The sequence below is a fragment of the Antechinus flavipes genome, chromosome 3 (genome assembly GCF_016432865.1).
Source record: "Antechinus flavipes isolate AdamAnt ecotype Samford, QLD, Australia chromosome 3, AdamAnt_v2, whole genome shotgun sequence".
NCBI classification, from domain to species: domain Eukaryota; kingdom Metazoa; phylum Chordata; class Mammalia; order Dasyuromorphia; family Dasyuridae; genus Antechinus; species Antechinus flavipes.
The window spans coordinates 427,641,435-427,657,985 of record NC_067400.1 but is presented as its reverse complement, the minus strand read 5'-3'; the positions used below and the strand labels follow the sequence as shown (position 1 = coordinate 427,657,985).

Sequence of the window (16,551 nt, the reverse complement as noted above, 5' to 3'; positions counted from 1 at the left end):
ATGTGGCCAACACAGAAGTAATGAATGGACTAGGAAAACAGCAAAGGAAGTATGAAGTGAATGGAAATCATGATGAAGACAAAGAATAACTTAAGAGTTTAAAAAAAAAGATGAAAAAAGTTGTAGTCTAAATGATGAATTTCAATAAAGAATCACTGTAGTCAAGATGTCTAAACTATTTGTAAACATAGACAAAACCTGTGAGATCATATTAGTTTTTTTACTTTATATCATAATCAAATAAATATGTTTATTCTTCTCTAAGAATGATAAGCAGTACCTGGATATGCTATAAGGCTATAAAATGATGCACTAAAGCTTTAAATAAATACTGTTCTCATCATCAAAAATGAATTGGAGACCATAGAACATTTAAAAGTAATTACATGAGCCATTTTCTTTTCAAAGCTCAGTTTTCTTTTTTTTTCTCCAAATTTAAACCAAAAGCAGTGGACATTTATTCCTTAGATTTTTGTGCAAGAGTATAGAGCATCAGAAAATGGATAGGGCAGAACCTCAGGTTCTAAAAGTGTTGCAAAGCTCAGTTTTCAAAAGGTTTTTCAAGTGTGAAGAATTCAAACTGAATTAACATCACATATTTCTCCATCACAAATTTTTAACAGTCATAAAGCCCATTGCCATGGAGAAAAGTTTATACTTACTTAAAAATTATAATCCATCATTCACTTCTGTACTGCTGATCACAACCATATAAGCAGATTAATAGGTACTTACCACTTGAAGCAGGGCAAGGTATCCAGCTCCAACATTATCAAAGTTTACTTTCACATTTTTCCACCTCGCCTGATCTCCAAGAGCTTGACAATCAGTAAAATTGTTGACTTCTTTAACTTCAAACATGGCATCAGTTGTAACATTAACACAGTGGTAGAATTTGCCAGCAAATAAATTTACTCCCATGATGCTGAAGATGAGCCAGAATATGAGACAAACCAACAGGACATTCATGATGGAGGGGATGGCTCCAACCAAAGCATTCACAACCACCTACCTCAGAAAAAGGAAACAATGCATTAAAAAAAAACAAAAAACACTTTTTTTTAACGAGTTCTATTTTATTTCCTTCTAAAATAGCATTGTGCAAATTTTTAATAAAAACATATATAAAAGAATTGAATCTTCCATCATCAATGTTTAAAATAAAATAAGTATTTGGTAAATATAAAAAAGTGACAGAACTTAAGATTGACAGTATATTTAGAAAGCAATAATATGCCAAAGTATGAAAAAGAAATAAAGAAAAACCTGGTAGTAAGATGGAGTCATAAAATGTTTGTATGCTAGAGAAAAAAAAAGAAAAAGACATTAAATATCAACAAAAGAAATTAAAATTAGCAAGCAAAACAAATTAATTTGCAAAAAAACTTGATACATGAAGTTAATGAATCCATGAGAGGATGGTTATGCAAAGGACTTTTATAAATAAGTTAAGTGTTTTATATACCTTCAATTTATATTTTCAGATGTTAAAATGTTCAGAATCTGAGAAACATTCATGAGAGTTTGTTTTCTTTATACTTGGTTATTCATAGTTTCTAAAAAGTATATTGCAATAAAAGTGAATTTTCTTCTGAAGACATAACATTATTGCTCCTAAGCATAATGGTAGAATTTAAGGTATTGTTCAAACATTTTGAGTAAGGAACATTTTACTTCAAGAAAGTCTTATTTAAGTAAGACTTCTATAATGAGGAAGGAAAATAATTTAATTTTATCTAATAAAAGCAGGGTCAAGAGTAAGTTACTGGAATTTAAAAGATTTATGTTGAGCACATAATAAATCAGACTACTTCCTCAGTGATTATAATAAACACTTTAATTGAAGAGGCTAGGTAATATAGTGGATAGAACCTAAGTTGTGAAGTCAGACTGGACATCATAATCAGAGTTAGATGTTTACTAGCTGTGAGACCCTGGCAAGTTATGCAATCTGTCTGTAAAATAGGGATAATAATAATAATAATAATAATCCTACCTCCTAGAAGGGCAGTTAAGTAGTGCAGTAGATAGAATTGTTAGGTCTGGAGTCAGGTAGACTCACCTTCCTAAATTCAAATCTAGCCTCATATATGTAGTAGCTGTGTGACCCTGTGTAAGCTACATTAGTCATCTCTGCCAAGAAAATCCCAAGTGTAGTTATGAAGAGTTGTACATGACTGAAATGACTGAACAACAACAACCTTCCTAGGATTGTTGTAAGGATAAATTGAAAAAAAATGTGTAAATCACTTTACAAGCCTTAAAAATATATAAATATTATGTAAATGGGCAGGTAGGTAGAGCACCAGGCCTGGAGTCAGGAAGATCTGGTGTTCTCAGACACTTACAAGCTGTGTGACCCTCGCAAATGACTTCACTCCATTTGCTTCAGTTTCCTCATCCATAAAATGAGCTCGAGAAGGAAATGGCAAACCTCTCAGTATCTTTGTCAAGAAAACCCCACAAGAGGTTACAGAGAGTCAGATATGACTGAAAAATGACTCAACAATCATTATTAAATTCATAGGTCAGTAAACTAAGGCCCAAGAATCAAATCTGACCTCTTTCCTTTTTTTTTTTTGAACAGTCAGCAGCTTGTGAGCCATATAAAAATAAACAGCAAACTAGATTTAGCCCCCAGTATGTAGTTTGCCAACCTTTGAATTAGTATATGTAAAACAAACAATGGATTCAAGAACTTCAAAACCCTCAATTTAGGAAATATAGTTTTGAATCTTTTCTCCTAGCACTTACTATGTGACTATGGGCAAATCACTTAACCTTAATCTCCTATGTAAAATTGGAATTAATAATAATTCATGAGATAATTGTGAAGGCCAAAAGAGAAATTATAATATAATTCACAAAAAAGTAAAATGTAATTGTGATCTATTTTTATTTTGAATCAATTAGATAAAATATGCAAACTAAAAGTATTTTTCATTTATCATTTTACTTATGTAGAAATTGAAAACTATAACATAGGAGGTCATTTATTCTTATGCAGAAATTTTGTGCTGAAATTACTTTCATAATAATGCATATTTATTTTATACAATTTCAGATATTGTCTAGAGTTGTTCTAGTTACAGTGTCAGTTAAAAGTGTGCATATATACTCTTCAGATTAGAATAAAAGTAACAAGAAGAAAGTAAATTAGATTCATTGTTTATTCAGAAGTCAAGAATATAACTTAGAACCAATTGTACAGATAGTTAATGCAAATTATCTTCAAAGTTGGTTTTATCTTTAGTTTCTGAATAATTATCCCAACTTCCTTTGTTGCTTTGGTCTTAAAACTATTATCAAAACTCAAATGTTAGGCTTTTTTCTTTTACATTTTAAGAAATATATGTATAAGTACTTAGAAATTATTTATCTTTATTACTAACTTTTTGAGAAATCAGAATATCATCTGTGGAGAGGAAAAAAGCAATATTCTAAGGCTTTATTATGAATTTACTAGCTGTGTGATCATAGAAAAATTGTTTCCCCTTTCTGTGTCTTACTTTCCTACTTTGTAAAGTGACTGGGGTTGAATTAGATGATTTCTTCCCACTAAATCCTAAGTTCTTCTCATTAACTTAAGTAGGAAATATGTATCAAAATGAGTTAGTGCAATATGTATGGCTGCATGTAGCCTTTTATGGGCTAAACGGTGTGATTTTGATGTAGTGGAAAGGCTGGTGATCTGGAAGTCAAAAACCTGATGTTTAGTCTTAGTTCTTCCAGTAAGTGAGGTAGGATTTTGTCTAATTTGTAAAATCTATTTGTGATTTAGGTGGCTCATGATGAATTTGAGTTATGTTCTGTGATTTTATGATTCTTTGCAATAATAAGAGGGATAAATTAATTACACTTGTTACAATGCTCATTTTAATACTTATTTGTTAAAATATCATTTGAGGAATTTTGATTAATTTCTTACCCTCATTCCTTCAAATCGGGACAATGCTCTCAAAGGTCTTAAAGCTCTTAGAGTTCGAAGGGATTTGATGGCACCAAGTTCCGAGTAGCCTAGAGCATTGGCTACCAAGCTAACCAATGATACCTATGTATATCAAAAGACAAAGATAGGAACTTTAATTAAGCAATTCTACTATATAATAGCAAAGGGTATAAATGGCCATATATCAAGAAAGGGAAATATATCTACTTTTAAAAATCTTAACATTTTTTCAGAATGTAATCATGTAGTGTTTTTTAACTGACTGATTAAAACCATGCACAACTAATTGGTTTAACCTTTTTGAACTTTGGTTTCTTCTTCTGCAAAATGATGATAACATTTTTAATACCTCCCTCCCTATAGGTTTTTTGTGTGGATCAGATACACATTTAAATAAATTGTTTTGTAAATGACAGCTATTATTATCAGTATTATATAAAATTAAATTACTTGATTAGTTGGATTTACTATAGACCCCACTAAATATAGCCCTTTATCTCTATATAATTCCATAAAGATTTTTAATTGATTACTTAAATATTTAATTTAATCTGTTTTGTTGATGAGTGTACTCTTTCCAACGTGTAGACCACACATTGTCTCTCCTTGGCTTATTTTTTTCCTATGTCCTCTCATAAATCCTTCATAGAGGATCTGCCCAATGTATGAGGTCTTTTAACACACACACACAAACAAACAAACAAACACACACACACACACACACACACTTACTTTTTGTTACCACTTAATATGGAACTTCATTTTTCTGATCACACATCTCTTTGATGTTGTCATTTGTACCATTTCTTTCATGAAATTCATTTCTGCTAATACACTGAAGCCTACTTACACCTACCATGTGTTAATGGTGACCTGCAATTTTACTTTTTCAGGACAATGTATTCCACTATTCGCATTTTCTTTCACTTTTAATATGGTAAAATTTGATAACTATATCCCCTTTTAAATATATTTTTCCTTCAGTAAGTTTCAAGATGGTTTACTGAATTACAAATCACAAATACCTGATAATTTATCAAATTTAGCCAAAATCAGCCTAGAACTTATAAAAGTTAATGTGAGGTAAATAGGCAATCACAGAGGTCTCAGTGATTGAGTTAAAACATATCTTATATCACTCAAAAGTTCTTGTTAAGATATCTTGAAGTTAATTACCTTTGTAAATTTTATGGTGAATTTTCCCTGACCATTTTAAACTGAGTACTGTAAATCCAAATTAAACTTATAGCCTGAGAATTATAACCTAAAACCAGAAACAATTCCAGAAATTCTCTAAGAACAGGCAAGTCCCCATAGGATTTTAGCCTGAGGAACTTTAAATATTCAAGCCTAAAGGTTTTCTGTGGTTAACCCAGGACGGATCTGAGTTCAAGCATTGGTAGTTAGAAAAAATATATATAGGGATAAGAAAGCATTCAAGCATGAAAAATAAAGAAGCAAGATTCCCAAAGAGAGGGAGGGGGATAGTAATCTTGAAAAACATATCATATTCAAATCTCAAAAATGTGTATTGTGCACTAGTTACAGACAGAGTGATAGTGCTAGCTAGAGTGCTGCATGTCTTTAGATTGAGGAAGATCTAGTTTCAAATGCTGCTTCCTGTATTTACTAGTTGTGCGATTAGGAAGGTGACTTAATCTCTTTGAGTTTGCACAACTAAGACTATAAATTATTTTTTTTTACAATATGCCTTACTGGAGCTATTTCACATACCAACAAAATCCCAGGTCCTTAGCATGTTGAATTATGTGCAAAACACTATTGGATACAAAGAGAGATTTCCCCCTCTTTCTGATTGCACCTGGGATATCTTTGATATCAGGAATTCTCCACAAGGTTCAGCACTGACCCTGCAACTTACAGACTGCAAGAGAGAGTCAACTGGGGTACTGAAAAGTAAGTGCAGGTTTGTGAAATCTGTATGTGTTAGAAGTAGGGACTGAAGCCAGGTCTTCCTGATGGAAAGATTGAGTCTTTAGCTGCTCTGTCATGCCACCTTTCACCAGCAAAAATTCAAAGATTAAATAACACATAGTTCCTTTCCTCATGGAGTTTATGACTTTGTTATAAAAATATGATTATAAACCTCAGAAACATTTCAGGGGCACATTCTCACCATAATTGCTACCACTGTTAGTGGGGTGAAAGTTGGCAAATGTTGCAACAGGAGAAAGTTTTCCAGTATCTGTTTTCCAGTTAGGTATTTGGATGTTACAGAGTTCAGGGACTCTGGGAATCAAGAAATTTGATAAGGTGTAAAGCATACTATTGTTTCTCCATTGCTCAGATGCTTAGCTGATCAGTATCTTATAAAGATGTACAAAAAACATATAAAGGCTTAATATTTGATTATTTGATTGAAAATTATTATGTATAGAAATCTATAAATTAAATGACTACCATCATTTATAGGTTGGTAATTAGGAACAGACTGTGAAATAGAAGGCAATGTGAAAAGATTACTTTTTCCATTCAAATTACTGTACTAGAAATTTTATAATTTGTTTAATCGCAATGCCTTTATTTTATTACTTGTTAAAAATGTATTTTTACATAAGGCAGAAACTCCATCCTAGATGTTTTCCTGCACCCCAAACCTATATGTCATATTGCTTTTTGGACATTTTGAGATATACCATGGGATTTTGAAACCAAATATGTCCTGAAAAGAACTCATATTTACCTCTAATCTCACACCTCTTCTGAACTTCCCTATTATTTCCAAGGACACAATTATCCTTTAAGACATCCAAGTTTACAACCTTGATGTCATCTTCAACTACTTATTTTCACACATCTGACATACTCAATCAGTTTTCTGATCTTGTTTTCTATCTCTATGACACCTCTAGCATATATTTCTTTCTCTCAAATAAAATAAGCACTGGCAATTGAGGCCCTTATCATGTCTCAGCTGGATTATTTTAAAAGTTCCTAATTGGTTTCCCTGCTTCAAGCCTCTTCTTGGAACTCCAGCAGCCAAAGTGATTTTCCTAAAGCTCAGATCTGACCATGTCATTCTCCCCTGCTCAAAAAGCTCCAGTAGTTCTATGTTGCCTCTAAGATAAAATATAAATTTTCCTGATAAATTTTTTAGACTTAATAGTATTTTTCCAATATAGTTTTCAACATTCTTCTTTGTAAGATTTTGAGCTCCAGATTTTTCTCCTTTCTTTCCCTCTCCCTTTCCCAAGGCAGCAAACAATCTGATATAGATTATACATGTCAAATCATGTTAAATATATTTCCACATTAGTCATAGGGTGAAAAAAGACTCAAGAAAAAAGGGAAGAACCACAAGAAAGATAAAAACAACAAAAAAGGGAAAATAGTATGCTTCGATCATTCAGACTTTATAGTTCTTTCTTTTGATGTAGTCAGCATTTTCCATCACAAGTCCCTTGGAACTGTCTTGGATCATCGCATTGCTGAGAAGAGCTAAATTTGTCATAGTTCCCTGATCAATATTTAAAGCTCTACATAACCTAACCATTTCTTTTTTTTCCTTCAATCAATTCCAATTATATGTAAAGATAGTTTTCAATATTCATTTTTTAAGATTATCAATTCCAAATTTTTTCTCCCACCCTCCCTTATCCTTCCCCTTTTCAAAAGAGCAAGCAGTGTGATATAGATTATACATGTACAATCATGTTAAACATTCTCACATTAGTCATGTTGTGAAAGAAAACTTAGGACAAAAGAGGAAAACCACAAGAAAGATTTTTAAAAGGAGAAATAGTATGCTTCAATCTGCATTCAGACTCCATAGTTCTTTCTCTTGTTATAGTCAGCATTTTCCATCACAAGTCCCTGGGAATTATCTGGATCGTTACATTGCTGAGAAGAACTAAGTCTATCACAGTTGCTTGATTGGTATTTAATGCTCTGTATAACCTAGCCATTTCTTACCTCCTTGGCCTTCTTACACATAATTCCTGCCTACGTACATTGTGTTCCAGTCTGATTTGTCTAGCAATTATTTCTCAACAGGGCACTTTATCTCACATCTTCATGATTTTACACTGTCATTCCTGAAATGCTCTTGCTCCATACTCCTATTTTATAGTCTTTTGTCAGTTCCTAGAGACTTTCTTTCCAAGACTATTTTGTGTCTGGTGTCTTTGTGTGTTTCCTGAATATAATAGATATGCACAATATATTATATAACACATATAACATATACCATGCTTGATATGTTACAATGTATGTGTCATCTTGCATTTTATGTCTTTTTATGTTTCCTGTGTGCCATTATATATATATATATATATGTATGTATATATATATATACATATATACATATAGAATGTAAAGTCCTTGAGGGCAGAACTATTTCATTTTTGCCTTTCTGTCCCTGCCACCTAGTACAGGTTTCTGCCCCATAGTAGGTATTTAATAATGCGTGTTACCTTACTTCACCTGTCCTTTTTCGTATTATACTATTATTTTAAACAGAATAACAAAAAAGGAAAAAAGAAACATCATGGCATTATATACTTACACATACTTGTCTATTATAATTTCTCTTGAGATCTCTGAATTAGAGCTATAAATGATTAGTGTGTGTGTGTGTGTGTGTGTGTGTGTATGTGTATAGCTACAATTTTCAGTAAATAGTGATAATCAATTTACTGCACATGATTTATATAGATACATTCCCATTGACTTAAATATATTAGAAATTTAACTATAATTATTCTTTGCAAAATGAAATGAAATGAATTTCATTTAAAAACGAAAAAACGATAGCACTTTCAATGAATTTATAGTCTGTTGCTAACACATCAATGGAATTTTTATCCTCCAATTTTCAACTTTCTATCAGCAGAATTGCTCCATAGCAGTTATAATTTGTATATTTTTCAAGGGAAAACATTTATTAAGCACCTACTAAGTGCTTCACATTGAATATATAAGAAAGACAACAATAGTCTCTACACTCAAGGAGCTTACAATCTACTGTCTACAAACAATGTAAACAAATAAATTGGAGATAATCTCAGTAGGAAAGCACTAACATTGAAAGAGCAGGTAAGGCTTCTTGCAGAAGATGGGGATTTCAGCTGAGACTTAAGGAACACCAGATAGCAGAGACAAGGGATAAATTCAAGGCATGGTGCACAACCAATCAGAAAACATGGAGTGAGGATTTGGAGTGCTGTGTTCCAAGAACAAAAAGACACCAGTGTCACTGGATGATAGAGAACATGGAAGAAGATAATGTATACAATATGAAGAGCTTTAAAAACCAGAGGATGTTGTATTTGATTCCACAGGTGCTGGAGTTTAGTGAATGGTGATTACTTGTATCATCTTTTCTAACATCATATATTGAAGTGATAGACTTCTGAGATTTTTCAAACCTAAGGAACACTCCCTATTTTGGGTGATTAATAGATACTGACAAAGATACTTGAAAAAACCTTTAGGAACAGAAACAAGTGGTATTTTTTTAAAATCACTGCTGCTGTTTGAAAAAAGGATATTTTTAAAAAGTGAAGATAAAGGAAATGAATTGCTAATTTAAAAAGATGTTAGAAAAAATTATTTGGATTTCTGGACACAGGGATATATCTGATGAGTGCCAAGAAGAATGAATATATTTTCTAAGTATACACTAAGCCATAACTATACCCTTAATAAAATGACTTTAAGGATTTGTTTGTGCCCTTGTTTTAGTCAATATTTATTATCAGTGACTGATTTTTAAAGGTAAGCATAATGTTGAAACTTGTTCAGCTATAGTTTTAGGAATATAGTTCTATGGAGTGCTTTAAACTTTGGGTAGTTATTTCCAAGGTGCAAGGGCAGATTGGGGGTAATCTACAGTAGAAGTTCTATTTCTGATATACCATGCAGAAGTACTTTCCTGAAGTGATTTCCAGATCTTGCTGAGGAAATATGAGGTGACTTTCTTGTACAAAGATAACTTTTACTTAGAAATTTTGGAACAATTCATATTGTTGGCAATGACTATTTAAAAAATTGAAATCAATTTAATGTTTAATTATTTTAAAATTTAATGTTTTTTACCCCTAAGATTTCACTACCTCTATTCTAACATCACAGACCTATAACTGTAATGCCAGAGGCAGCTTATATACTTTTCTTTCTTGGGACTTGAGTTCCTTAGGGTTTACTATAAGTATGGCACCAGTGCAAATATCTAACTCATTTTACTCAAATTCCAACCACCCTTGGAATTTAAACTTGATTGAGAGGAAGAAATATATAGAAAAAGATGAAATAAAAATGACAATATTATCAAATTAGTTCTTTCAAAGTAATGCCAAACAATCAAAGATTTTATAGGACTAGAAAAAAATAATAAACAGTAACAACTAGTAATTATAAAGTACTTTAAACCTATGGAGTACTTTTCTAATATTATCTCATTGTATCTTAAACACCCAAGGAGGTAGGTGCTATTATTTTCCCCATGTTTAGAGACAAGAAATTTGAAGCAATATAGATTAGTGAATTGCCCTGGATCACAGAGCTGTGACTTAAGTGTTTAAGGTAGGATTTGAACTCAGGTCTTCCTGACTCCAGGACTAGTGTTCTATTCACTGTACTACCTAGTTGCTTCCTTAAATAATCAAGGAAGGAGCAATTCAAAGTATATCTTTTTTAACATTTGGTATGTTCATCTTGTTTTGTTACTTTTTAGGTTATTTATTAGAAGTCACTAGCTTGTTTCAGTGTAAAATACTATCAAACACAAATGTTAGCATTATTAAGAAATAATTAAAATTCCACATATCATTGGTATTGTATCATTTCCTAGAATTTTTGATTATATGTATTACTCCTACATAGGTTATGGTAAATTAACACATAGAGACTCATAGTCCAAAAGATAATAAATTTCAGCCTACTTTTTTATATTTGATTTAGAATTTTGTACCAGCTGGATGCTCAAAACTATTGCTAATGGATAGGATGAATCAGGGTAATAAAAATTACATCACTGGCTAATTTATTTATTCAATGCAATGCCTTTGAAATCATCGAAGGATTACTTTATAAAACCAGAAAAGTAATAAAATTCATATGGAAAGAATTAATACAGAGTGAAATTAGTAGAAGTAGAAGGACAATCTATACTATAATATCAATATAATAAAATGAAAATACAAATTATGAAGATTAAGAAATGAAATGAAAAGAACCTAGAAAACAATTCATATAATAATAACACTGTGAAATGAAACAGCTTTGAAAATTGAAAGAATTAATGTTTCTACTCAAAGTCCACAATGATATCTTCCATGCTTATTGATTGCTGGTGGGCCAGAGCTGGCTGGGCCCCTAGAACTCTCTTTAGGACTCTGCAGAGCCACCTCAGGCTGGGTCTGGGCACCAGCCTTGGGCCAGTCAAATCTTCCTGCCCCTCTATTCCTTCCCCCACCCCACACCTACCCAACTCCCAACACTTCCTCTAGGGTCTAGGTAAGGTACACCCAGGACTGTGCTGCCTAGGGAGCATGAGGGCAGAGAGCCAATAAATAGCTGAATCAGATTGAAGCTAGGCTGGGATTTGTGTAAGAATTTTCTAGGCTGCTTGCAATTGAAGACAGATAATTGAATTATTGATTAGTTTCATTTTTCAAAATTTAAGTAAAAAAAAGTAAAAATTAGTAGCAAACATTTATTGATCTTATTATCAAACATATTTATGTTCTATAAAATATTCACTAAAAGAAAAAAAAAAAACTCTTGGCCAATCCACCTCCTGCCTTCCAGGTTCTAATTCTACCTTCTGTGGTCAAGTATCCAAGTTTAATTCCTCTTCTATGAGTGATATTCAAATACTTGAATACAACTATTATATTCTCTCTCAATCTTCTTTTTTTCTATAGGATCAACAACCCTAATTTCTTTAACCAATGTTTACATAGAAACATCTTGGGAAGTCCCTCACTATCATGACTCTTCTTTAGATATTTTTTAACAGGAAAATGCTACTAAACACACTCCTAATAGGCATTTGCAAAGTGCATAATATATGATAATATATTGATAACAGTTTCCCTGGGGAAGAGGCATTCAGACAACATGGTGTTTAATGGAAGTGTCTTGGAAAGATTTGGAAAAGGCACAGATAGTCTGTAACTGAGTCTAATCCGTTAATTGGGGGGAGGGGTGGGGGGAGGTTTAACAGGAGCTTCTTTGCTCAATTGAAGTTGGGGAGCCTGAAATGGAAGCGTGTTCAGAAGGCTCTCTTCAGTCTCCTCTCCTTTTTTGGTTTGATTTTTCTTCTTTGACTGACTTCTTCCTATTGTCATTATTCAGGTGAGAAATGAAAGATAATGCCATTATTGATAGATTAAATCTAGAGGAACTACTCTCAAAAGTAGGCTGTGTTAATAGATTCCCTTGACTTCTCAGGAGCTCCTCTAGAACCTCAAGAAGGAGTGAAGTCAGGTCATATGCATTCCATTTTCAAATATTTTGGTGTTCTTTCTATAAAGTGCCATTCTGAACAAAACATCATTCATATTGTAGGTATGGTCAGATCCAGCTAGAGTGCATACTATTCTTTCCTTAATGCAAACATCAAATTTCCTTGATAGAAGACTAGAAAATCTGATCATGAGATAAGAGCAACAAAAATTCATGACCACAAAAAGCAGTGTGATTTAGTATCATCATATCTTTTTACTGAATTATCAGCTGCAACATGTCCGATTTTTAAAATTACAGAGGCACCTCTCATCTGATTTTTTCTGATCTGTTACATTTCTGAAATGTTACATCTGTAACATTTTCTCATATGTAAAATGAAGGGTTTGAATTAAATGGCTTCACAGGTGTCTTCTAACTCATTTTATGATTAGAATTTACTGAGCTCAAAACAAGAAGAAAAGACTGTCATACTGAACCAAAGGCATAGTCCATAAAGTTTTGTTTTCTGTCTAGCAGCTGGCAATATAGAATGTTGAAATGATATAGCTATTTTCTATTATTTTAGTCATAAAGTGTTAGTTTTAATCCTCAGACATCTTGGTTTCCCTTAATAACCCATTATTGCTGTCTTTTCCATGTATTTGTTTATTTTTTTATTGTAGTAAGTTTATTTTTAACACACATTGCTTTATGAATCATGTTGGGAAAGAAAAATCAAAACAAAAGGGAAAAACCATGGGAGAGATAAAAAAAAAAAACAGAAAAAAGAAGTGAACATAGCATGTGTGATTTACATTCAGTTTCCTTAGATCTTTTTCTGATGGCATTTTCAGATGTCATTTTTTGTCCAAAGTCTATTACGATTGCTTTGGATAACTGAAGCACTGAAAAGAACCAAACCTTTCATAGATGATCACTGCACATTCTTGCCATTATTGTGTACAATATATTCCAGGTTCTGCTTGTTTCTCTTAGCATCAATTCATGTAAATCTTTCCAGGCATTTCTATAATCAGCTTGTTCATCATTTTTTAATAGAAGAATAATCTTCCATTACCTTCATGTACCACAATTTGTTCAGCCATTCCCCAATTGATGGGCATTCACTCCTTTTCAAATTTTTTGCTACCACAAAAACAGCCTCTACAAATATTTTTGCACATGGGGGTCTTTTCCCTCCTTTGATTTCTTTGGGATACAGACCCAATAATGGCACTGCTGAGTCAAGCCATTCATTTGTTTAAATCTCCTTTGAACTCTTTTTGTTTGTGGCTGATAAAAATCTATTTGGAATGAATTAAATAAATTTTCTTCTACTATGTAAAAACAGTAGTTCCTTTTAAATTTTCTAAATTTACATTTTTTCTAACTCAAAGAGGTTGCCAGTAATTAGGATTTGATTAACAAAGTGATTTTGTAAACTTTAATTTTATTCTTTTTATAGGTTTTGTTTTCTAATGCTAAACAACCCTACCATTCATAATCTATTTTCAAATAAGAGACAGTGAATTATAGTAGATAAAATGCTAGCTTTGAATCCCAGAAGACCTGGTCTAGTTAGTCCCATATGTGATGCATCTTGAATGTGCGATCTTGGACTTTCAGTCCCGTAGCAAACTCTTTAACATGGTAAGGTACAGAAAAAGTACTGCTCTATTATTCCTCATTTTGAAGTTCCTTCTATGAATGAAATTACAGATTCAAAGCCTATCCCAATGGAGAGTACTCATATCCACCCCATCATTTTATTTGTGCTCCTTCTCTGTGAAGTGGATCTTTACCAGCACTGATATACTTTCTTTTGGCATATTGCAACTGTATGAACATGGTATTTTAGGAGCAGATTTAGATCTGGTTGTTTTAGAACTAGCTTTTATGGGTAATTTATTTGACTTCATTGAATTTCATATAATTCATCTGTAAAATGTTGACAATAAAGCACCTCCCTTTCAGAGTTGTGGAGAAGCTTAAATGAGATAATGTATATAAAATATTGAACAGATTTTAAAGTGTATATAAATGTCAATTACTATTATCCGTGGAGTGATAGTAATTTGCTATTATTTGACAAGCCTCACTAGATCTTCCTATAGTTTATAGTCATTAGGTTGGCATTCTACAAAAGAACATAATGTTTTCTATATATTGGGCGATATAAATAATTTATACCTTGGACAATAAAAAGTACCTTGGACATCATCATACTCTTTATTTTCTCTAAACAGGAAAATAACCATATGTCCCTGCTTTGGATTTCCTATCTTTAAATTAGTTTTCTATCCATAACAAAATATTCCTATGGGTGGATATTTCAGCTTATTTTAAAAATAGAATTTGGATTCATTTCACCAAAAGAGAAAATACAGAAGGTATTCCCTTTTAATAAGTCAACTCAATAAATAGAATTAGTTTAATGTAGCTAATAAAATGAAACCTATCTAGTAAATGTAACATTAGTCAATTTCTTGAGTGATAGTGACCAATTACTGTGTTTTTTCTTCCTGTTGCCAAGACTATGTCTCCTGGACTTTTGGTAGTATGACAATATGTGTTTTTTATTGACTTTCAGTACTGGGTCTTTGTGTATGGTTGCTGCGCTATAACATTCATTCTTTCTAATGGCTATAGAATCTTTTAAAAATCTCCCTTAGTTCTTGTTCTTTTTCCCACATACATTTAAAGAAAAAAAACTTCAAATTTCCCAAACTCTAGTTGACATGAACAAAATTATGCAACGGGAACAACTCTTTTGTTTCTGTATAACTTTTGTGATAATATAGTATGTTTTTGATTGTATCTTGGAATGTTTCTCCAATTATATGATAGAAGAAAAAGAGCAAAGAGAACATAAGTCTGAGGAGATCTAGGATATAGTCAAGTCATCTTATTACTATGCAAGCTTGTAAAAAATTATTAACTTTTCTGGGACTCATTTTCCTCTATCTGTGAAATGATGGGTTTAGACTAGTTGAGCCATAAAGTTTCTTCCATCTATGGATAGTCTATGATTTTGTTATATAAACTTTCATATATGGAAAATGCAGTAGAAATGTCTTTGTTTTGGATATTGAGTTATTGCTATATTGATATTTAGTCATATTACATGGTATTACAGACCTGAAAACAGAACACAATCACTTGCTTTAAATGAGAGCTAGAGGGCAGAAGAGTTTTTTTTAATTAAAAAAGTAAAATATTATGATTATAGCAGTGAGAGATGCATATATTAAGGAAAATTCATTCTTGAAACAGACGACCATAGATGACACACCATGACAAAGGGAATAGATATAGATACTACATACTTTATATATAGATATTGCAAACTTCAGTTTTTTACATCTATATAGATAGTTACATCTAAAATAGATATTACAAACTTTGATTTATGTTGGTGTATGTTAAGTCAAAGATAAAATGACCATGAGTAATTAATTGTTAACCCTTGAAGACAATGCTAGATATGTCTGGTTTAAATAGGATATTTTAAAATGTTATATAATGAAACATGGAAGATTGCAGAACTAAATGCCCATGTTAGTAATTGGCAGTATCTCTTCCTCAAAAAGAAAGCAGAAGACTCTGTTAGCCCTGCAACTTATATACTTGGCAATATATCAATGACCCCCACTGTGGAGTAACCAAAGGCATCTGTAAAAGGCAACCCTGTATCTGGGCTTTTCACAAAATGTATCTTTTCTTAGCAAAGTATAATGATATAAGAACAGAAATAAATAGCATACGTTTTCTAAAGGCATGTGTGTGAATTAATGTATTTGTATAAATGAATGAGATAAAAGTTTTGTTCTATTGTTTTTTTTGCTTTAGTTAGACTAATAAAATTTTTAAATGAAATTTACATCATTGTTGATCTGCAATTATTTCTGATTTTACTATTTAAAAATCTTCCTCAGTAGTTAGACACCTCTATTTGGCATTTAAAGACCTTCAGAATGTGACTCCAACCTATATTTCTATCCTGATTACATATTATTCTCTTTCAGCAATCTTTGGTCTAGACAGTCTGGCCTTGCTCTTCCTTAAAAATAGATCATTTATCATTGCAGTCCCCCATGCCTAGAATGTTCTACTTTTTCTTCCTAAACTCCATCTCTTAGAATGCATCATTTCCCTCAAAATTAATGTTAAATGCAATCATGGAGAAGATG

The 16,551-nt window shown here is 32.0% G+C and overlaps 1 protein-coding gene and 1 long non-coding RNA gene across 3 annotated transcripts in view; one reads left to right on the top strand and one right to left on the bottom strand.

Annotated features, from left to right (window-relative positions):
- The window catches only part of LOC127554598 (sodium channel protein type 3 subunit alpha), a 135,358-nt gene that overhangs the window by 12,301 nt on the left and 106,506 nt on the right, over positions 1-16,551 (bottom strand). For both annotated transcript variants that reach the window (XM_051986248.1, XM_051986247.1), the window contains 2 exons: positions 3,929-4,051; positions 736-1,008 (listed from right to left, as the gene is read on the bottom strand). In XM_051986248.1, the coding sequence (XP_051842208.1) occupies positions 736-1,008; positions 3,929-4,051 (396 nt within the window). The remainder of the gene's footprint in view (positions 1-735; positions 1,009-3,928; positions 4,052-16,551) is intronic.
- Positions 1-16,551, top strand: part of LOC127554599 (uncharacterized) — a 66,290-nt gene that overhangs the window by 41,746 nt on the left and 7,993 nt on the right. The window lies entirely within an intron of this gene.